The following is a 22,574-nucleotide window of genomic DNA, read 5'->3' as shown; positions in this document are numbered from 1 at the left end:
TACTGAATGTAGGCTCAAAGCAGCACTTAGTCCTCAACACTTAAGAGACACGTCAGTGAAAAACAAGAAACAGTCGATACGTGAGGAGAGCAATCGCATTTATTTTCTTAAATCATAATAAGACTGAACACCTCAAAATTGCAACAAGTCATGGCCTACACCATAACTTTTATAACAAATAACACCATATAACCATTTTATAACACCATACATCTATTACAAACACCCAAGTCTCATTTAAGCTCAAGCGCTCTAGGTAAACCAAACTCCTTCCAAAAAGGTCTCTTCAATATGACGGATAAATAAAATAATGTTAAGTAAAATTAAAAAGTCAAAGCCAGCGATTGTCAACTACCTGACAATGCACTCGTATTCACATAAAGAAGTTAGGGCAAAATTCACAAGAAGTACCTTCAATGCCCTTTAAATGGCAATATTAATTCTTCTGTAGCAAAAATAAACTGCTGCAAAAAAAGATAGGTGCCATGCAAAATGTAATGTGTAATTGCATTAGTCATTACAAATGTAGTGGAGTAAAGAGTACATATACTTGTTCAAAAATGTAGTCAAGTAGAGAGTAAAAGTTGCTAATATCTTTAATACTCAGTACAACTATACAAAGTAGCCAAAAAGATACTTAAGTACAGTAACTAATTACATTTACTCCAATACTTTACACCACTGGTGTTGATTTTGGTCATTGCTGGTGTGTGTGTGTGTGGTGTGTGTGTGCGTGTGTGGTGTGTGTGTGTGTGGTGTGTGTGTGTGTGGTGTTGTGGTGTGTGTGTGTGTGTGTGTGTGTGTGTGTGTGTGTGTGTGTGTGTGTGTTGTGTGTGTGTGTGTGTGTGTGTGTGTGTGTGTGTGTGTGTGTGTGTGTGTGTGTGTGTGTGTGTGTGTTGTGTGTGTGTGTGTGTGTGTGTGTGTGTGTGTGTTGTGTGTGTGTGTGTGTGTGTGTGTGTGTGTGTGTGCGTGTGTGTGTGTGTGTGTGTGTGTGTGTGTGTGTGTGTGTGTGTGCGTGTGTGTGTGTGTAGTCTGCGTCTGTGTAGTTTGTGTGTGTTGTGTGGGTATGCTAGTTGATTTGGTGTGTGCGTGTGTGTAGTCTGCGCTTGTGTAGTTTGCGTGTGTGTGTGTTTGACCTGGTTGTGTGTGTGTAGTTTGTGGTTCTCTCTCTGGCACTGTCCCAGCGCTTGTCTCTCGGCCTCCAGTGCTTGTGCCAGGTGTGCGTTCTCTAAACACTTCTGTGAGTATTGCTCAGACAGAACCTCCAGCTCACGGTGGATGGAATGCAGCTCCTCTCTACACACACACACACAGACACACACACAGTACAAACTCAAACAGAGAAGTGTGAACACACAAACACGACAGAGAATGATCTATACACACTCACTCGTACTGTCTGCGCAGCTCCTGGATGTCTGCGCTCACTCCGCTCATCTGTGCCCGATGGGATTTCTCCAGTTCCTCTCGATGAGCGTTTTTCATGGCCTCGATCGCTGCAAACACAACAACAACATAGCGATCAACCTTCAGTGAATCAGTGAGAATGACTCTTTATAATGATTTACTGATGAAGATGAGATATTGTGATGCTTTCAGTACCAGCAATAGTGGCGTTAGTTTCTTCCTCCAGCAGTCTTTCCTTCTCCTCCAGGAGTTTCTGGATCTCTCGCTGGTGTTGTCTCTGGATGTCCTCAATCACCTTCTGATGAGTTTCCTCCATCGCTGTGAATCCACGCTCACATGTCGCCTGTGTTCCGCATCAAACGTCACAAACACGTAAACACATGCTCACATACAAGAGAATTCAGAGTCTCTACTAGCGCTGGACATTACCACTTGATTTTCAGATTAAAAGTCTGAATTAGTTTTCAATTAAGAAAAAATGCAGTTACCAAGTCAGTTTGCTCATTTAACTAAATAAATGTTTGACTGCTAAAGTCTTACAACTTGGTATAACATACACAACTGTTTAAGTTTAGTGTCACTTATATTTATTTTATAATAATCGAAACTATTGAATAACATACATGTACTATGGGAATTATGTTGTGACTGAAAACTGTTTGACCATCTTATTTCCAGAAATGTAAACAGTTCTGAGCTCTTATTGAGTCCAAATCATGATATCAAAGCATTTTGATTAACATGTTAGTTTTCGAGGAAAAGAAATCAAATCAAAGATAATGAAAAACATTTTACTCAAGTGACCCTAAATCATTAAACAGCAGCGTTTACCTTGATATTTCATTAACGGATAGAACTGATCAAATAAAAATGACGGAAATCTGAAAATCATTCTTTTTATGCCAACTCTCAACAACTATAATGATTGCACGTTTCTAAATCTGTAAATAATGGCAGAAGCAGGTGAACAGGGTCGGGCGGCAGCGAACTGGACTGGAATAACACCGTTCATTCAGGGGTTGTGAGATGATGTTACAGGAAAACAACATGAATGAAAGAGGTTAACTAAAGCAGTGGATTCATGCATTCAAACACAAAGATGCAAACAGTTTGTTAAACATCTGTGTGTGTCTGGAATCAGTGTGCTTGTGCTGCTACAGTATGTACACTACAGCATGAGGTCGTGAGGGGGGCGGTTTTGAGATTACAGGGTTGCAGTGGTCACCCTAGCAGAAAATGATCCAGGAGATTGTTGTAATTTAACCAAATCATTACCATCAACACTCAAATCAATGGACGGACTGTAATGTAATATCTCATTAAAGTGATAGTTCACCCAAAAATGAAAATTCCGTCATCATTTATTCACCCTCTTGTCATTTCAAACCTGTACGAGTTTCTTTCTTCCGCAGAACACAAAAGAAGATATTTTGAAAAATGTTGATGACCAAACAGAGATGGCAGCCATTCACTTGCATTGGTTTTGTGTCCATACAATAGATGTCAATGGGTGCCACCGCTGTTTGGTTATCAACGTCCTTCAAAATATCTTCTTTTGTGTTCTGCGGAAGAAAGAAAGTCATTCGGGTTCGAAATGACAAGAGGGTGAATAAATGATGACAGAATTTTCATTTTTGAGTGAACTATCCCTTCATAGTCCGTTTAATATTTGACCTGTGTTTCTCTCTCCTTTATCTTAAACGTGTGCTTCTCTGTGATAACCACACTGTGTGTGCGTGTGTGTGTGTGTGTGTGTGCGTGCGTGCGTGCGTGCGTGCATGTGTGCAGGGGCACATCAATGCACAGGCTTACAGGGGCTGAAACTCAGAGGCTTGCACTGGGGAGGGGCCCTACTGACTCCACAAAAAAATCTTTAAAATAAAAATAATTTTAAAATTTCAAAAATAATTTTAAAGTTTGTTGTAATTACTTGTAGTTGACGCCATTGGCGCATCCTTTCGTTAACATAACTGATTGACTGACTTTATAGTGTTAACAATGGCGGACTTCAAGAAGCCCGAGAGTGGGGCACAAAAAAGAAAAATGCATAAACTGACGGAACAATGCAATCAGCAGCTTTTGAAAAAAAGCTGAAGTTAACCAGCCTTTAGGGGATGCTAGCCAAAGCGACGGGCATAATAATGGATCTAAAATGTGTCCTGAAGACAACCAAGACAGTGGCAATAAAACAACAAACCCTTCTGAACAACAGTGCCTAAACGGTGAGGGAACATCTACACCCGTTCTGGGCCTTGATAGTGTACTGTATGTAGTGCACCTGCTAATATGGAAGACAAAATCTAACGTTACCTCAACTAGCCTGGTGGTGTAACTGGCGGTGCGGGTACGACAGAGCGAGAAAATCAAAACAGCAAGCCCTGATTCTGACGCCTGTTTCAAGAGCACTGTTAACGATTCTTTCAGTACAGATCCAGGTTGTTGGAATAAAATAGATAATAAATAATGGGCGACCATACTGGGCCAAAAAAGGACCAGAATCTTGTCTAAAATAAAAACGCAGAAGTATCAGCTTCAGAACGCATGTATAAACACCAAAACCGTCAATCTTCAAAAACTTATTTCAGACGTGAACTTGGGAATTGAGAGTGTGTTACTAGAGAATGGGTTTTGTATTCGCCTTCCAAAGGAACAATGTTTTGCTTTGCATTAAAAAAATTTGGAGATAAAGCCAACATGTTGTCAAGTGGTTTTAATGACTGGAAACATGCAAAAGAACGCATAGTGGAGAATGAAGGCTCTGAGGCCCACCGTAAAGCCATGCTTACTTATTTGCTGGAAAGTGCAGAGAAAGGACGGGTGGACTCTGAACTCTGAAGAAACAATTTGAAATGGAATGTGAGTACTGGTCTGAAGTGTTAAGAAGGGTGGTAGCAGTTATTAAATTTCTGACTTTGTCATCTTACTATAATGTCTCTTGAGAGCGAAGTTCTCCACAAACTGGATTTTATTGAGTTTATAAAGGACTTCTCAGCCAGAAAAACATGGAGAAAAAGCTTCTGAAGGTAGGACATTTACATTTTTCCGTACATAGGCCCAAATTGAAATGTTTATGTTTTGAAGAAATACGGACCTCTGTTACATAAAGGCGCCCCTGCGTGTGTATTTTGTGTTCTGTGCGTGTGGAATTGTGAGTCCATGTTTTTTTTTTGCATGTGGGTGTGTATGAACATGTGTGCGTGTCTGTTTTCTGTGTGTTCGCTTTTTTTGTTTTTACTTGTATAACTTTTGCTTTTAGTCAGTAAGTTTAATTTATAGCTGCTTTGTAACAATGAAAATTGTAAAAAGAGCTATATAAATAAAGTTGAGTTGAGTAAATCAGCAAAAACCACTGCAACCCCATTTAACAGCGATGCACTACTGAGGGTCAAAGCGGTGAAAAGCTGTAAAAGTTTAAACCTTGAGACTGTCCAGATCTCTCTGGTACTTCTCCTTCAGACTGTTCAGATCTCCGTCCAGCGGTTTCTGTTCCAACTCCTCTCTCATGACGGTCAACTGCATCTCCAGCTCTTGAACCCTCAGCAGAGATTCAGATCCACCTCCTTCATCCATCGGAAACACCGTAGCCTCGTCTCTCTCCTCCTCTCTCTTGTTCCTCTCCTCCAGCGAGCAGATGGTCTGGTCGTAGCACTCCTTGAGTTTGTGAAGCTCCTCTCTGTTGGCTTCTTCTAGCTCTCGGACCTTCACCTGAAATTCCTGCTCAAGTTTAGCAATCTGCACTTTGTGTCTCATCTCAGCGTCTTCCATTTCCAGCAGAAGCATCTCAAGGTGTTGTTGGCTGTTGGCGGCCCGTTCCATCAGCTCCAGCTCTCTATTGATCTGCTCCTCTTGTGCCCGTCCCATCTCTTCTGAGTGCCGGCTCTTTAGCTCCTCTTTCTCTCTGTGAAATGCCTCTTCTAACTGACTCAGGTTCTGCCGTTGCTCTTGTAGCTCTCTGAGTTTATAAGACAGCTCTCCTCGTAACATGTCATTTTCCTCCTGTAAGGAGCTGATGGTGCCCGTGAAGCCCATATGTTCCTTCTCTAAACAGCTCTGGTAGTGCCGCTGGATGGCTGCGACGCTCTCAGCGTGTTCCTGGACCAGCGCCGCCATACTGCGACCGGTCTCTTGGCATAGTGAAAGTTCTCTCTTATGACCGGCTCGCAACCTGCAGGCCACATAAGCAACCTGAGCTTGCATCAGCGCTTCCTGTATGCACACAGAGTCACCACGCCATGAACTCATTTTAAAAGCATTTGCAAGTGCTGAAAGTAAACTGGTTTCTCCTTCCTCACAGATCCGGTCAATCTCACCGGAGAGACTACGCAGGGCTTCCACTTGCTTCTTGAGTTCGGCGGTAAGATTTTCCCAGACGGTTTGTAGATGCGAGTCCGAGTCAGTGCTGTGGAACGGAAGACCGTCTGAGAAGTGTCTTTGTACGATCTCCGTCGCTAGGCTCCGAGCTTCCTCTCTCTCAATCTGCTCCATATGGGGGGCAAGTTCAGGAGGTGTGACATCAGCGAGCCGACCTTCACCCCTTTGCTTTACAGTCATGTTCACTTTGGCCAAGTCTCTCTGAAGCTCATCGACCTTCCCCTGGAAACTCCCGGTTAAATTCTGAAGTGAATAAGCAAGCTCAGCACTAATGCAGGCATTCTTGATGACATCCTGTGAGAAAGAGCTACCTGCATCCGTCTCCAGATTTTCCACCTCGGCGAGGAATGTTGTGTCCAGGAGAAGTTTTCGTGTGAGTATATCAGCATAAACTACATAAAGACAGCCTTCACTGCTCTTCTTGATGTTTTCAACATCTTTGTGAATGGAGTTCAGGGCTGACATCGTATCAGAGTTAAGATCGTGCAGAGAGAAGCACATCCTCTCAAGAACTTCAGCTTCAAAGGTTAATGTTTCAGCAAACCGTTTCACACTTTGCTTTAAAGATTCAGGCAACATATCTGTTCCCTCAGAGGTCTGATGTGGCTCATACTTCATGCCGCCCTGCCTCAAGTGCACGGCGGCACAAACCAAACATTTCTCTACTTCTGCAAGAGTACACATGAGAGATTCAGATGTGCTGGTCTCGCTGTTACCGCTCAGAATTTCTCTGACTCTTTCTGTGCAGGACTCCACCAATACCAAGGCTTTCTCATATTCATCACTTAAGAGTTCAGTCTTGAGGATCTTCTCGCTGGGTTCATCCATCGGTAGCTCATCACAAGTTTTAGTCGTACAGTCCTCCATAGCTCCGGTGCTCACGTCTGAAGGATCGGGATGATCACGGATCTTCTCGGTGAGGTGTCTCAGCTTCTCTTCCGTGGCTAACAGCTTAGTTTCTAGGTTATGTATGATGGAGACGAACTTCTCTGAATCTCGCTGGAATGATCGATCACTGACGACACTGTCAAGAATGTGATCCAGACTTGATGTGTTTTCTGTCTGAGCCCGGTGGTATGATTGGCACTGGATGGTGGAGAAGCGAATCCTCTGCCTCTTCACTATAGACATCTCCGTCTCTGACCTGCTTCTTGTGAGCTGAAGTTCGGAAGGACTTGAGGATGAGACATCATGCTGCACCTCTTTCAACCCATCCAACATGTCTTCCTGCGATCGACAGCGGCGCATACTGAGATCAGCGTATCCGAGTCGAAGTGCGTTGAGGTGTTCTTCCAGTTCAGCAATGCGATCTTCTGCACACACGAGTTTGGCCTGCAGCTCTCGTTCTGCTCTGCGAGACTCCACCAATTCTGGATAATCACGCTCCATCTTAGAAAGAAGTTCTGCTTTTTGCTGCAGACAAAGTTCTGTTTCTTCTAGGCTGCTGCCGAGGGCAGCCATCTTCACGAGAGCCTCGCTCAAGTATTCCTCTTTCTGTCTGATCAGCTGTTCGTACATCTCTTTCGTCCACTTTACCTCTTCCTCCTTCTCCCTCAGCACTTGACTTATTCTAGAAAACTCCTCAGACACACGCTCGTACGAGCTCTCCAGGGAGCGATAGTCCATATCCACGGTTGTTAAACGTGCCTGTTGTTTTCCCACCTCCTTGTCTGCCTCAGAGATCTGATTGAGGAGCTCCTGACAGCGACATGTCAGTTGGTCACGTTCCTCCTCCAACCTCCTCACGCTCTCCCGCAGTATTTCCACAATATCGCTCTGCGCCTCCAGCTCCTGCTGAAGACGCTGCACTTCGTCTCGAAGTACTATGCTGCTTTCCATTCCACCGCCCGCTCTCAGCAGTGCCTCCACCTGTTCCTGCATCTCCTGCAGCTGCTCCTCCATCTCATGCCTCCTCTCTTCAGATTCCGCCAACCTCCGAGTTAACCCCTGCCGCTCCCGCTCATGTTTCTCCTCCTGGCATCTCTGCTCTTTCCTCTCCCGCTCTTCACGGAGAGTCTGCTCCTCCTCCATGGAAATCAGATGTCCGGTGGCCTCCGTGAGTCTCTCCTGAAGTCTCTCCACCTCACGATGCTGATCTCTCTGCAAAGCTTGCTGCTGTTCCATCTGTCTGAGCTCCTGGTTCTTCTCCAGCAGACTGGCTTCCACCTGCCGCAGACGCTCCTCGCTCTCTCTCAGCTGCATGCACAGGGCCGCCTCATTTCTGATCCATTCCTCCTCTCTCTCATGACAGCGGAGTCGCTCTATTTTCAGCTCGCTGCGCATACGTGCAACAGCCTGCTCGCTGGCTACTATCTCCTCCATGGCCATCGTGAGCTTCTCCTGTAAGGCCTCTATTTCCACCTCGTGGTGGCCGATGATATCTTGCGCTTCGCTGTAGCTACGCCTCAAGCTGTGAACTTGTTGGTTGGCCTTGTCGTGTCTGCAGCGCTGGGAATCTAGCTCGGTCTTTAAGTCTTTGTTTAGCCTGTTGAGGCGTTGCCACGGTGCTCGGTGAACAGATTGCAAGGCTGCATCAGACGGAGGCTTTGCAGTGGTTGTGTCGCTCTTTAAGAGATTAAGAGGAAAGCGACATTAGACTTTGTTTTCATGGCTACATACACGTGCTTACCATCCTCTGAGCTGTAGCTGGAACGTTGACAGATTAATTTCTGCCGTTTTGTACTTACTCAAGCTTTCCACTGTGCTTTTGAAAGATGACGTCAAAGATGGACAAAATGATGCGAGTGCTCCAAAATGAAGGAAAAATGTGTACATTTAAACATGGACACAAGTGATCTAAAGAGGGCGTGGAACTATGGAACGCAAACTTGTGATTGGATGGACAATACAATGATATTGTGCAGAAAAACATGGGAATATAAGAAGGAAAAAAGATGAAAAGAGAAAGAAGCAATCACCAAGGTTATATGACAGGCACTACAGAGAACAGTCATTCCAAAACCCATCACACAAAATGATGCGACAAAAGAACGAGAGATGAAAAAGACAAACACATGCCCTAAACAAACCAAGCAGAAAAGCACAGCTGAAAGCTTTTTCAGATGTCTCATCTTTGGAGAAAATGTTTTTTGGTTACCAGAATTTTAACCAAAGCCCAGTCAGAGCCCAGGGAAAGAAAGACAGCAGATCAGTTAGTTCACTCATGCTGAGAGATCATTTAAAACCCAAACATATATTAGTATTGAATTAAAAAGCAAAAGCCACAAACACTACAGATTTTAATAAAAAAATGCATTTTAACATTGTTTTTTTAGGTACCTGTAGTATATATCCCTCCCGGCCGTTCTGCTCTCTCTTGCGGGAATCTTGAAGTTGTTCCTGTAAGATGCTGTTTTGTTGCTGAAGTATGGCCAGCTCTCTTTGCGCCTGACCCAACTATAAATAAACATCACAGTAATGCATGAGAGAAAAGTTATAATGAATTTATCAAAGAAAAAAATGACAATAGAAAATGAGCCAAGAAAGAATTGCTTCTTGAACCTCTTTTTCCAGTACGTTGGTCATCTCTTGTGGCTGGTGTCTCTCTCCAACAGGAGCGTTTGAGGTGTTACTGGTGGAGTTTCCAGTGATTGGCACCTGCTTTTCCTCTCTAAGGGGAGTGGTTTCCACCTGATGCCACCTCTGTTCAATCTCCACCTGAACGACTGTGTTCCTGCAGTCCGTCCGATGACTATCGACCTCCTGCGTGTCTCTGGGTTGGTCCATCTCCATCCTCGCCTGTTCCTGAGAAACCTTGTGGGGGATTTTTGAAGGGGGCTCTGACGCTGTGCTTGCATTGACTGTACCGGTCTGATGTGGGCACTCTTGACACACATACTCCCTGACTACTTCTTCGTTGTCTCGCTGTGACGGCTTGTTGGTATGATTAGTGGAGGTGATGGAGATGGGAGAGGAGGAGACTGAGGATGGAGAAGATGTGGAGTTGATTACTAAAGTATCTGCTCTCTTTCTTAAGGGTTGATCGCTCTCATTGTCCTGTCCCGGCCGAAACTCCGCCCAGTCGATGGTTTTAGATCGTCCTTCTCTCTTGGGTTTCTTGCGCTGATCGGTGGGAGGAGCAGAGTCTGTGATGTCATTACGTGACTTTTTGGTTTCGACTGCAGAGCTATTGGGTTGTGAAGAGTTAGGAGGGGGGTGGATAAAGTTTTCTTCCACATTTGATCTGCTGCGCTCCTCTGGAAGAGAACTGTGAGAGAGAACGTACTGGATAATAAATCAATACCTTAATGCATATCATATCGTACCTCACATACCATACAATATCATATACCATATTTCATATAATATGTCATATCATTTCACATGATATCATATCACATCATATATCATATCATATATCATATCATATCATATCATATCATATCATATCATACATTTACATTTATGCATTTGGCAGACACTTTTACCCAAAGCGACTTGCATTGCATTGTACTTTACATTTGTTTCTGACTATGTCTAAAACACACACGTGCACACAGCTAAACTACAGACAGTATAGTTTGATTAATGGTTAGTCGGGTGAGAAAAATCATCTGGTCACTGTATGGCATTTAACTGATGTCAGGCACGTCTGTAAACCCTCGGCATGTCTGTGGATTCTAAAACTGACCACTGATGCAATGCTCTTTTTCATCACCTTTAAAGAAGTAGGTGGTGTAACATGGCAACAAGAGGGAGAGACATTAAAGTGAGGTGTGAACATCATGTGTGTTGTTGTATAACCAACAACCAAAAACTAGAGGTGGTAACATCTTAAACTATACTTAATATTTAATAAAAAGAATAAAAGTCATTTATGCAGTCAAAACATTACGCTCACACACACACAGTAGTGATGTAACACACCCCAAAATAACTCTAGATGTAATTTCTGTCTCTGTCCATCTCTCTTATATTCAAGAGAGAGAGTCGCCAGTGAGGTTACATCACTACTAACAAATCACAGAGCGAGCACAGGAATAACTGACATATCAGAGAAGCCGGGACATCACGACAGCACATAACTAGAACTCAGCTCTGACATCACACATACACAAACAAACAAACAAACGCACACACACGGGTCAGAATAAGAGGAGGAAATGCAGACCTGGGCATAAGAACTGAAAGTTTCAGAGACACGTTTTTCCTGCGGCCGGAGGAATAATGCAGAAAAAACAAAAGAAAAGAAATAAAACATGAGTAAGAAATGAGAGAAAAATAAGATACAACTAGAGTGCTTTTTATGAACAGTTGAAAAGTGTTGAATGATTCAGAGGGTGAAAAATAAGTGTAGGTGCACTAAGATACATGAAAAGGATTTTTTTTGTGCAAGTTAGTATTTTGAGTTGTGAATCTTTTAAGGTGAATTGTGTCATTTCAGCGAAGTCAATAAACATTTTCATATACATTCCCAATATCTTCTGATTAATTCATCGCACAGATGAAAATCAAATGTCTGACTGTTTGATGTTCTCGTCATCTAAATGTGATGTTGAAACTCACCGCGTGACATCAGGAGCGATGGTGGGCCGCATGTTCTTCAAAATGGCCTGAATCCAGTTACGACGTATCCCAGAGGTCATTGCAGACAGTGTGAACGCTCCCTCCTTACTCTGAGAGGAAGACGAGCAGAAAGACAAAACATTAATACTAACACTCCTTCTGTTATACTGCTGTTAAGTCTGATTTAAAGAGCTGGGGGATATAAATACACCATCTTTTTAATTCCCTGATGTTTTACAAAACCGTGAAGAAACAATCCACGGCTCAAAAGGTGAAATCTCAAAAACATTTTTGTTGAAGTGCAACATTCTCGAGAGTGTTTAACAGCACACTTGTCATGTATCCAGTGCGTTCTGAAGCGTAAAGATAGCTGCAAGTTATATTTACAGTTGTTATTCATTTCTTGACACTGACGCCCTGCTGTTCGTCTGTACACAGAGACAGCCAACGCTTTCTGCTATTTCTGACATCTCGAAAATAACTTTCAAAATAATATCAGCTGAGAACCTGCAGTTATTTGCCACCTAGACAAACACAACATCAAGAACATCACGACGGCTTTATTATTAAAACACCACTCGGCGTGTTTAACCAAACATTTATATACTGTATACATTTGGACTTTTTTTTTAAAGTCTTTCGAACATGATACTACAGTATAACACCCATAGATCTATCTCATGAAGAGTACAGACGAAAAGCTAATGTGTTGTCACATGATGTTATTTTAGAAGGAAGTGACGATATCACAGCTATGACTGTTGACAGATCAGGTGACATTACTGATGAGACAATACAGCACACAGGTTACAGATAACATCACTGATGCTTTATTTAGGTGTAAAAACATATCGCTGATGTCTCACACACATCAAGACCTCAAGAGCCATGAGCTGGGCAGTCCAAATCTTACATCACAGAGTCATACGAAACCGTTGTTAAGGTTGTTATACACATATATTTTTGCACAAACATCCCTTACTACCTACTACTGCACACTATCATCCTCATCCTCACTTGTTTTCAGTCTTTACGGATCAAAATTCACTTACAAGGATCTGAAAGCCATAGTTCCTTTGGACTGGAAATTCCGTCACGTCGTAACACATGGACAGATCAATTTCTCCATCCACATCAGCAGCCTGAGAAACATGACAGATGTGTCAGACTATCACATGTATGAAATGTGTTAACATGTTACACTGTTTTAAATACGAACCTCCTCGGCGATCGAGTCTCTGTAGAACCTCAAGCTCTGATCCGTCAGGACAAACCAGTGTTTCTTCCACTAAAACCCAGAGAGAGAGAGACAGAAAAACAAATAGTGTCCATTTTAACTGAACTATTGCACAACAATAAGAGTTTGGGATATGAAATCCTGAAGGGCACTAGTAAAGACTTATTTTAGACTCACCAATCCATCTTCGTACAGTTTGGTCATCCATCCTTTCTTAAAGTTCAGCAGGTCAGGCTGAATGAGAAGTGATGAGAGGAAAAAATACATAATACAAAAGTAAAACATGTGAAATGAATAAAATGGAACAGCACATATACACATAGACATTGTTGTGAGATCTCAACAAGAGTTTATGTGCACGTGTGAATATTTGGAATATCTTTCATTCATGTATAATGATTGGGCACAATGCGTAAAACAGAATTAAAAATCTGTGTGATGAGAATTGACAGCTTGTCTTTTAATTTTCTTATTTTTGAATGTTTTTTTATTCATTTCTAAACTGTAGGAGTCAGTGCGTGTTGCTTCGTTTAAAAAATGTAAGATTTCTCCTCAAATGCATTATTTGACATGTTCTTCGTGTGGACCCCAGATTAAGAAACACTGTTATAGAGAACCTCTCACACGTTACAAATACAGCACAGTAACACTAAACACCTTATAAACATCAGCTGTCGGGCATCTGATTTACTAAATAAACCGTATAAACAAATAGTGAAAGTGAACTACAAAACTACATTCAAAAGTCCACGTTCACAGTTCTATATCAAACTACTATTACTGCTCAAGATTCACAAACATAGCTCACAAATCCATAAACAAACAACAATTTTCTACAATCTAAAACACTGCACCCTGACCAATTAGACCAAGTGTAGTAAAGGTGTAGTTTTATAAAGAGAGAGCTCTGGTCTGGCTGTTCAGGTTCACTGTACCTTTGTCTTGTTGAGTTTCATCTGTGACCTGTTCCTCACATGCTTCTGACTCACATTCATTCTTTCTGTCTGTATCAACATGCGTGTGAGTGTGTGTGCGTGCATGCGTGCGTGAGTGGGTGCATGTGCGCGCGCGTGTGTGTTTGAATCTTGGTGTCGCCGGTCCTAAAACTAAGCAAATGCTATTTATAATCAGGGGGTGGTGAGGTGGCTCTGGGTTGGGTTTGCATGGACCCAGTAATAACAGCTGAACGCGCGCGCACGCACACACACAAACACGCTCACACACACACAGCGTTGGCTAGGGCGTAGGTCCTACGCACAACCATAACTTGTCCTTAAGGTAGCACTGTCCGAGTAAAAGTGATTCCTGTATGTGTTTGTGTTCTTACAGTCATGAGCGTCTCGGTGGCTCTGCGGTCCAGACTTTTAGCCCTTCGGTATCCAGCATGCGATGAAATGGTGTCCGTTCGCCCTTTACCAGAATCCAATGAAAACTCCTGCAATAAAAAAGAAAACAAATGTAATACATGATGATTCTTACGAATTACAGCTAATTGGTCATCTTTAAAGGCGGGGTGTCCGATTTCTCAAAGCCGTTGTTGATGTTCAAATCACCAAAACAGACACACCCCTACCCCCATCTTTCGCTTTCGTCAGCGCTCGGCTCGACTAATGTCCGTCCTGTGCACTGTACACCTTACTGCTGATTGGCTACAAGGTTGTTTTGGTACTCGGCCCTACTTCGTCTCAACAAGCGTAATTCGGAAATCGGACACCCCGCCTTTAAATTTCATAATAAGAATAAGAACAACAGATTTAGTACAGGACTGCCTCACTGACACTCATGGGTTACTTGCTTTGCTAAACCTAAGTAAGTATATGACATGTATTTACACGTCACTGTCAACAAAAAATAATGTATACAATGAATTGTGGTCTGATATTAGGACAATAAACGGCACATTATAAAGCACCTGTTTCTGGTTAGAGAGGCGGCGCTCATTGCGCCCTGCTCTCTGATTGGCTGTTGAGGAGTAGGAAGGGGGGGGGTCTGTCGTAGAATTGGCCGTGTCCATTTCCTCTGGAGTGTCAACAGTGTCGTGACACTCAAACCTCTCGATGACTTGAGAACGTCTGCGGTAAAACACAGAGGTCAGGATACAAACAACAACAACAGTTAAAAAACATGACATCATCACTTGCTTTCCTTATGCTATTTTAGTCACTTGTATTCTGTTTTTAGCTGTGATAGAGGTCCAAGCAGAGATTTGAGCAGAAATTGGGTTTTCATCTGACAATTTGATGCACATTATATAATAAACAATACATTTCTACAAACCTCTTATCATAATATTATTATATTCCTCTAATTCTAATGTACATGAAACGTAAGCATGAGGAAGGATGTTGGAGTTTAATTCCTGAAAAATCTCTTCTATTCATCAGGGGTCAGTTTGGTAATTGACCTCAACATTGTCATAATTCACATGCAGTCACTTTTGCACTTTGGAACACAGACGAGCTTTATTGTCTCTTGTTGAGTGGACCTTATGGATGAGCTTCATGTTTGAAACTTTGAGACGTCTCTCAAATATTTGAAGTTATAACTGCACTCAGTGACATTATGCCATTACTATTTTCCCTGCTTATAACATTCCTCTGCTGTCTGATATCGATCACAAAATAAGACCAAATTAGACCTAAACAGTTTCAACAACTGAAATTTCCTAAATCACAACTAATAAGCTCTCCCTATTCTTCATAAACATTTACTCAGAAACTTTTAATTAAAGTCACAGAGTGCAGCTGTGACACATCAGAGGAGACCTGGCCCTCCCGGCTGAGTCTGGTTTCTTCCGAGGTTTTTTTGTCTCCATTTATTCATCATTGGAGTTTGGGTTCCTCGCCACAGGGCCGTGTTGGCTTGTTCACCGGGAGACTGCATTTATTAGATATTATTTATTAGAATGATCTTGCTTGTTCTATAAACACCATGCACTGTGCTGTGTTTACCTTTTCTGTGTTTTTCTTATTTTCTCCTGTAAAGCTGCTTTGGAACAATGCACATTGTAAAAAGCGCTATATAAATAAAATAGAATTGAAAAATGAGAATCAAGGATGTTAGACAGCCTGTCGTAGACTTGCTTGTAGAGGAGAGTGAAGTAAGCTGAGCTTGAGATGATTTAAAAATGAAATTCCTTTACCTGCCATAAAGAAACAAGTTACACTGACATGCTTGTAAAATGCATCTCTCGGTCTCAACAGTTTTCTACACTGATGAGATGGCACATCTTACCCCACTCCCCCCTATGATTGATAAAGAGCAGATGGTGGAGCAGAAGGGCAGACGTAGGAAACCAGCGACAGCAGAGCCCCACACCGTCAGCGAGAGTAATGCATTAATCCCTGTGTCCACCCTTGTGTTAGTGTGCACTTCATCTTTCAATGCTCATGTGTTTGCTTTACAGATTGTGTGTGTGCTATAGTTCAGCCCCAGCAAGTGGAATGAAAGTAAGCAGTGGGCGTGGCAGTGGGCGTGGCAGGGCGTGGCACAGGGCAGGAAGGGCAGAGTATCAGAAGATTGCCTGAAAAAGAGAAGAAACAGATAAAAAAAAGCGACAAAAAAAAGAGCAGAAGAGAGAAAGAAATGAGCAGAGAAGTTTCTCCTTCAATCACAGATTCAGAAATGCATTGAAGGAACAGTTCACCCAAATATAAAACTCACAGACATTCCACAGCTTTGCGTAAGGGACACGCCCAAAATATAAGTCATCGTTTACGGTTAATCTTTACCTCGAATGGCCTCTTAAACACAGAGACCAGAGTCAGTGAGTTGAAAAGATCTGACCAAATAAAACATGCGGACACAAAAAAGAATGAACTATGCATTACAAAAATCCCTCACATATGTCGATATGTTTTTTGATTGTTTGGATCCACTATGAAAGTTGAAAGTAAATTTTTATTTTTCGGTGAACTAGGCCTTGACAAAATGAAAGATTAGATGAAGGTTCAGTTTAACACAAATCTCACTAGGTGGCGCTAAAGCTGCAGAAATGAGATGAAGCTCATAGTAATGATTCTTCACAATCTCTGACTGTCAGTCAGTTGTCTGATAAAGACTCTTTTGTTGGTACCAGCGGGTGGAGATGTGACCTCTAGACTCGCTTGGAGACGTGTTGTCTGGAAGCAAGCGAGCAGATTGTGTTTTATGCGGCTGGTGTAACTTCACTTCATTATTCTGTACCGATGATAAACTATTAAAGCTGTTAAACATGAACGTTCACTTCAATAAATATAGCTTTCCTGTGGCTCAGTGGTTAGAGCATGGCGCTAACAAAATGTATAATACAATGCAATGTAAGTCGCTTTGAATAAAAGCGTCTGCCAAATGCATAAATGTGAATTTAAAAGTAATAAATACTTCAGGTGTTTGTGTCCTGGGCTCTGTTCCAAATGCTCGATTGCATGTCTAGGCAACATGTTTGGTTTCGTAGGCATGCAAATGTTTAATGCAAACAGTGATACTCGATTTTTACACTTTCTAAAGAAAATATAAATGGTGCTTTACTGACACAATATTGGGCCATCCTTACTGTTTGCCATGACATTCCTATATAGTTGCTATATGATTCCTATAAGTATTGTGTTTACTAGGGCGTTCTGGATGACTGCGTTGTGTTTCGATTGCCTGCTCCCTTAGAAGTCAGCTGCCCAAAGAGGGTTTGGAACAGAGCCTGTGTGTGTATGTAACAGTACGAGCTGGTCACCTTCGTTCCAGTCCAAACAGTCGCTCGACTTCCTCTCTGCCCGGGCTCCTCGTGCGCGCTCGCACCTCCTGGCGTCTCTGACTGGATCGGAACGCTTCCCGATGATTGAGTCGTTTCGCACGGGGCACGTCCGCCAGGGCGGCGTAACCCTGCCCGCCTCGGCCCGCCCTGCCCAGTGCTCCGGCCGGAGCGCTGTGTTGCGTGTTCTGCTCAGAGTCTAAAGAACTCTGGGATGAGGACAGTGATGATGGGAGGATGTTTGTGTGGCACGTGTGTGTGTTTGTGTCAGGTCTCGAGGTACAGTGTTTCGTGTTTGACGAGGGTTGGAAATCCAGTGATGGGCTGTCCACAGAAGTGTGTGCGTCAGATGAATGATGCTTGTCTGATCTGTTCGGTCTTTGCATGCTGTGTTTGTTAGCGTTCGGAGGAACACACGCATCACTGAGAGCGTGCGTGTCACGTGACGTGTGGGTGTCATGTGACGTGTGTGTGGCCTGTGAAGAGTTGTCTGGAGAACTGAAGACTTCTGGATAAAATGAGAGATACCTGGAGCGAGAGGTGGGGAAAGAGGACAGTTCTTGCTGTCGTTGATGTTGTTCTTCCTCATCTTCTGGTTTGTTTTTCTCTAGAGAAAAATATCCGCTCTCCACCCGTGGCTTACGACCAACACCCAAGTTCACAGAGTCTGAGTGGATAAAGACAGAAAAATCACACTTACAACCTGTAAACAAAGTTTTTGACACAATATAGTTTCAGCAGTTCCTGTTGCGAATCACAAATGATTATATTTGATGACACTTATGACTAACAGTGAGTCTAACTGACTTTTATAAGGCTTGTGTCCCGTGGGAGTGATTGTAAATTACATGTTTTCTTAGTTCAATGGTTTTTCCCAGAAATCTGTGGTCCGGTGACTATTAAAGTCCCAGTGAAATTAAAAATGACAATTCTTATTTTTTCATGAAATATTTTTCCTCAACTGGAGTGGGACCATAGACTGTATAAAACATGGACGTAGTGTCTGTGACGTCACCCGTAGGTTTCTGAGGAGCTTGAAGCTTAAAGTGGGCAGAGCCGGCCGTCGCCATCTTAGCAGCGCGTCACTCCCCGATAATCGAAAATGGGCAAAGAGGCGGAACGTGGTTGGAGCTGAGGCGCCTGGATGCTGAAACCACTTGTCACTCATGTGGCCACGCACCTAATTTGCAGAATTTAAGGCTTAATATAAGTTAAACGGGTGAGTTATAAAAAAAAATTCACCCTCCTCACAGTTGTCATGAAGGGTAAAATTAGCTATATAGACCAAAATCATTTTTGTACGAGGCCGTAAACGTGTTTTATTGTGCTGTAAAGTTGCCCGTTTCAACATGGGGCTCAATGAGATTCTGCTCTCTTTTGGAGCCAGTCTCTAGCAGCCAGCCGATGAATTGCAGTTTAAGTCACTTCCGTGTTGGTTTCACGAGAGAGATCGGAAGGTTGCCACTTGAGACACACTGAAAAGCTTTTTTTAAATAGTAGGGATAATATTTTTCAGACCAACAACAGAAAAAAACACTTTCAGTGTTCACCCAAATAAGTGAAAAGACCCAATACATTTTACCAACGTTTTGACAACATGATCAAATAGCAACCAGGGTAAAGTGAGAGGTGTGTACGCTTTCATCTGTTAATAATAGTATTCTGATTCAAATACTGCTTTTTTTGTCCGAATATTTTCAGTTGCCGGACATTCAGTGCATATCTAATAAATAGCCAATAGCTTTGAGTTCAACAGCTGAGAAAACCCACACTTGACACCTTGTACCATATGTGTGAAAGTGATGAAGACACTTTATATTCAGCTGTGGAATATCTCACACATACACCTGTATATTCGGTCAGAGATGCTATTTATTATTACAGAAGTGAGGACAAAAATGACATATTACAATATTTATAGTCAATATTCCCGGAAGACAAAGAGCAATCATTTTTAAAAGGCCATTATCCGCTAAACATTGGATTTGCAAACTTTAAGAAACGCACTAGCTACAAAATGGAGTCTTCTTTGGCTCAGGTCTGTGCGTGTGTGTGTGGTTACCCTCTGAAAGTTGGCTCAGACTGCCGGTACTGCAGCTTGTCGGTATCGTGGCTCGACTCCATGTTTCTTCCTGCCACAGAGAGGCGCGGGTGGACGGCACACGCTCAGCATTTGCTATAGTGCTGGGCAGACACACCATACTGCTGCTGGTGCTGGTGACTGTAACCTTCGCAGGACCTGGTTCCTGAGCACAGACAGAAAAATCATCTTTAACTAACCCCAACTCAAACAAGAACAAAGAGTCTTTTGATGTCAAGAACACCTGTGTGTGTGTGTGTGTGTGTGTGTGTGTGTGTGTGTGTGTGTGTAGACAGATAAGGCAAGCACATGAATGTAACTGTCTAAACTTGCAGGCCCGTAATAAATGAGCATTTGTGGTATGATTTCATACACACACTGATTTACGCACAGCACCACACCCCACCCAAACACACACAAAGATTAACGTTCGGTGTCTTTCCTGTTTCCACTCGACCGCCCAGTAATACCTTCTTGATTAAATCATAAAATCACTCAACACATTTCTGCATAAAATCACACGCATAAGCTGCCCAGGGTCCCAGTGACAGCACACACACACAGTTGAATTTATTATTGGACAAATAAAAACGCAAATATTCCCGTCAGTGACATGTTTGACAGTTCCAGTCAATTGTATTTTCCCCAAAAACACCCAGAACACATACTGACGACTTTGGCACTGCGCTCTGATTGGCCAGAGACTTTTTTTAGACTTACAATAAACCCATTCATGTGCTGCTGGGAACATCGACCCGTTAGCAGAGCAGTAGCCTGACAAAACACATGGCAGAAGGTCAGACTAGAGAGCAAACCGACCCTGACAATACAAACCCATCTCCACATCTCTTCATTCAACTTCATATCAATTGACATGAATAACATTTAATATCATCCAAAAATGTTGTTGAGATTAGAAAATGATTTTTTGTTGAACCGTTTTGTATGGCTCTTTTGTAAGCTGTTTTCTAAAGCTGTCTGTTCTAGAAAAACGTATCATAAAATACTGTGGTTTGTGTGCCATGTGTGCAACCTTCAGATTTCAAAGTAGATTTTTGGGGGTTTGTTGTGGCATTATCAGGTGAGCAATATATTTGCGGAGGTTTTGCGTCTGTGACTTCTTTTGATGCCGTCATGCCCCACTGACAAAAAAATCATTATTTACTCTCATGTCGTGAGTGTGTACTTGTGAAGCGTGTGCACATACATGTGACGTGTGTGTACATGTGAGACGTGTGTGTGTACCTGTGGAGAGGGCGTTTCTACTTTACGTTTCTTCTTCTGGTTTTGTTTGTTGGTTCGAGGAAACACCATAAGCGCTTCCTGCCACCTGAACACATAAACAGCATTTAGTACAATACTCTGTCTGAACACTAATCACACAACTCATTACTTCACTCATTCATTTCTAAAACTGAACCCTTATCAACCACATGAACATTCTGAGGACACACACAAACCGTCCTTCGAGTTCATCACATCAAAAATATAAACATCAAGTGAGTGTTTAAATGTGTATAACTGCTCGATTACTGATGTCTGTTACCGTCACCGTAGTGTGAAAACATGGGGTATGTTTCTGGAATAATGTGAATAACTATCAGACAGTTTCCGCAATATGTCAAATGTGAGATATGAAACCTCACAGTTTCAACAATCGTATGTGTGTGTGACTCACCCATGTATGACCTCTTTGTTCTCAGCACGTATGTAATGATCTTTCTCTGGTGTGCAGATACACAGTGAATACTTCTGTCCCGAGCGACTTTCACCATCCACAACATCCACACACTGATTCAGGTTTATAGTGCCCTGTGGAAGAGTGCTGGCCTGAAACACACACACAAACAAAATATTACACTAAGACAGGTGACACTTAAACATGTCAATGTCAAACAAACCAAGACCTGCAAGTGCATTCTGGTTTGTGTAATTCAGTTATTACAGTAACTGTGTGAGTGTGTTTTCTTTTCCAGTCTTTTGGGTATTGTGTGTGTGTGTGTGTGTGTGTGTGTGTGTGTGTGTGCGTGCGTGCGTGCGTGCGCATGTGTGTTCTGTCAACCGGGTTCAGGAGATTCAGGAAGAGGAATGTTTACACACATAATTTAAATACTAAGACATTGACTCGCTTACTATGTACTGTACTTCCTTCTGTATAGTATACAATGAACACAGCCTATCATGAGAAAGTAAAACAGTGCATAACAGTGCACATTTGTAGTATGTTGCATGTTAATCTTGCATTTTTAGCAATATGGTAAAAAGATCACATTTGAACACACACTTGAAAAACACTTAACTAAAGTTCAGAAATCAAACTAGAAATGGCAGCTCAGGTTAACCGCATTGCACTGTGGGATACAGTATGGCAAAGGTCGCCCAGGTGTTTTATGCACACAGATGTACATATGAAGAGTTTGGTTCCAAAATGAGATGACTCCGTTTTTAAAAATGTTCAATAATCATGTTTTTTATTGTGATTTATTGTGTTAGTCAGCTGTATTTTTTCAGTTATTATGGCTTAAATCAAAACAAACAACTGCAGTTTGATTGATATTAATTGGAATGCACAATAAAAAAACATGATTTTTGGACATTTTAAAAAATGTTTTGGAACCTGCAATAAAACAAATCCAATTGCATGTAGGTGATAATATTTTATACTATTTTTATACTTTAAATATCAAATCAAATAGAAAAATAAGGCATGAACCATGCTGAATATAATCTAGTTACAAACAAGTACATACAGGTATGTATACGGAACCATTTGCATTGTAAAAAGAGCTATAGAAATAAATGTGAATATGTTCTATGTACATAACACACACAGTTTTAAACTGGTTAATTCTCCATGCATTGCTCTCTTGTTGCCTCCTCCAACATTCTCTACAAGTTTCTTTCTCATTTTCTTTCCCAACATCTCTACACATCACATCCTGATGAGCTACAAGATTCCTTTTCTGCTGTGCAGCCAGCGTTCACACACACACACTCACAACAGAAAAGACTGACACATGCAGAAACCGTGACCAAGCAACATACACACACTCAAAAGAAATTTGGAAAGACGGACACACAAACAACCAGAAAAAAAGGGTTTCACAACACGTTTCTTTTTTTGAAGTTGCATATTTAGCATATTTAACTACCCTTCATATGTTATTTTTGTTAACCTGTGGGTTGTACAAACAAAATCAGCTTGTCTTTAAAACTGTTTTATGTTCATGTTTACAGATCAAAGTTCC

General features: G+C 42.1%; 1 protein-coding gene across 6 annotated transcripts in view; it reads right to left on the bottom strand.

Annotated features, from left to right (window-relative positions):
* Nucleotides 1-22,574, bottom strand: part of si:ch73-103b11.2 (early endosome antigen 1) — a 40,830-nt gene that overhangs the window by 8,157 nt on the left and 10,099 nt on the right. For 4 of the 6 annotated variants that reach the window (XM_057322053.1, XM_057322054.1, XM_057322055.1 and 1 more), the window contains 17 exons: nt 21,005-21,156; nt 20,572-20,656; nt 19,309-19,492; nt 17,229-17,913; nt 14,433-14,592; nt 13,848-13,955; nt 12,698-12,754; nt 12,503-12,571; nt 12,336-12,425; nt 11,284-11,393; nt 10,889-10,927; nt 9,280-9,985; nt 9,058-9,174; nt 4,825-8,343; nt 1,603-1,750; nt 1,391-1,496; nt 1,137-1,296 (listed from right to left, as the gene is read on the bottom strand). In XM_057322053.1, the coding sequence (XP_057178036.1) occupies nt 1,137-1,296; nt 1,391-1,496; nt 1,603-1,750; nt 4,825-8,343; nt 9,058-9,174; nt 9,280-9,985; nt 10,889-10,927; nt 11,284-11,393; nt 12,336-12,425; nt 12,503-12,571; nt 12,698-12,754; nt 13,848-13,955; nt 14,433-14,592; nt 17,229-17,913; nt 19,309-19,492; nt 20,572-20,640 (6,327 nt within the window). In that variant the 5' untranslated portion in view covers nt 20,641-20,656; nt 21,005-21,156. Of the gene's footprint in view, nt 1-1,136; nt 1,297-1,390; nt 1,497-1,602; nt 1,751-4,824; nt 8,344-9,057; nt 9,175-9,279; nt 9,986-10,888; nt 10,928-11,283; nt 11,394-12,335; nt 12,426-12,502; nt 12,572-12,697; nt 12,755-13,847; nt 13,956-14,432; nt 14,593-17,228; nt 17,914-19,308; nt 19,493-20,571; nt 20,657-21,004; nt 21,157-22,574 lie in introns of those variants that run through there. The other 2 variants (XM_057322056.1, XM_057322057.1) reach the window with 2 other exon arrangements.

The sequence above is a fragment of the Triplophysa rosa genome, linkage group LG23, assembly GCF_024868665.1.
Source record: "Triplophysa rosa linkage group LG23, Trosa_1v2, whole genome shotgun sequence".
Classification (NCBI taxonomy): Eukaryota; Metazoa; Chordata; class Actinopteri; order Cypriniformes; family Nemacheilidae; genus Triplophysa; species Triplophysa rosa.
Note: the sequence above shows the minus strand (reverse complement) of the source record. Positions and strands in the feature narration are given on the sequence as shown.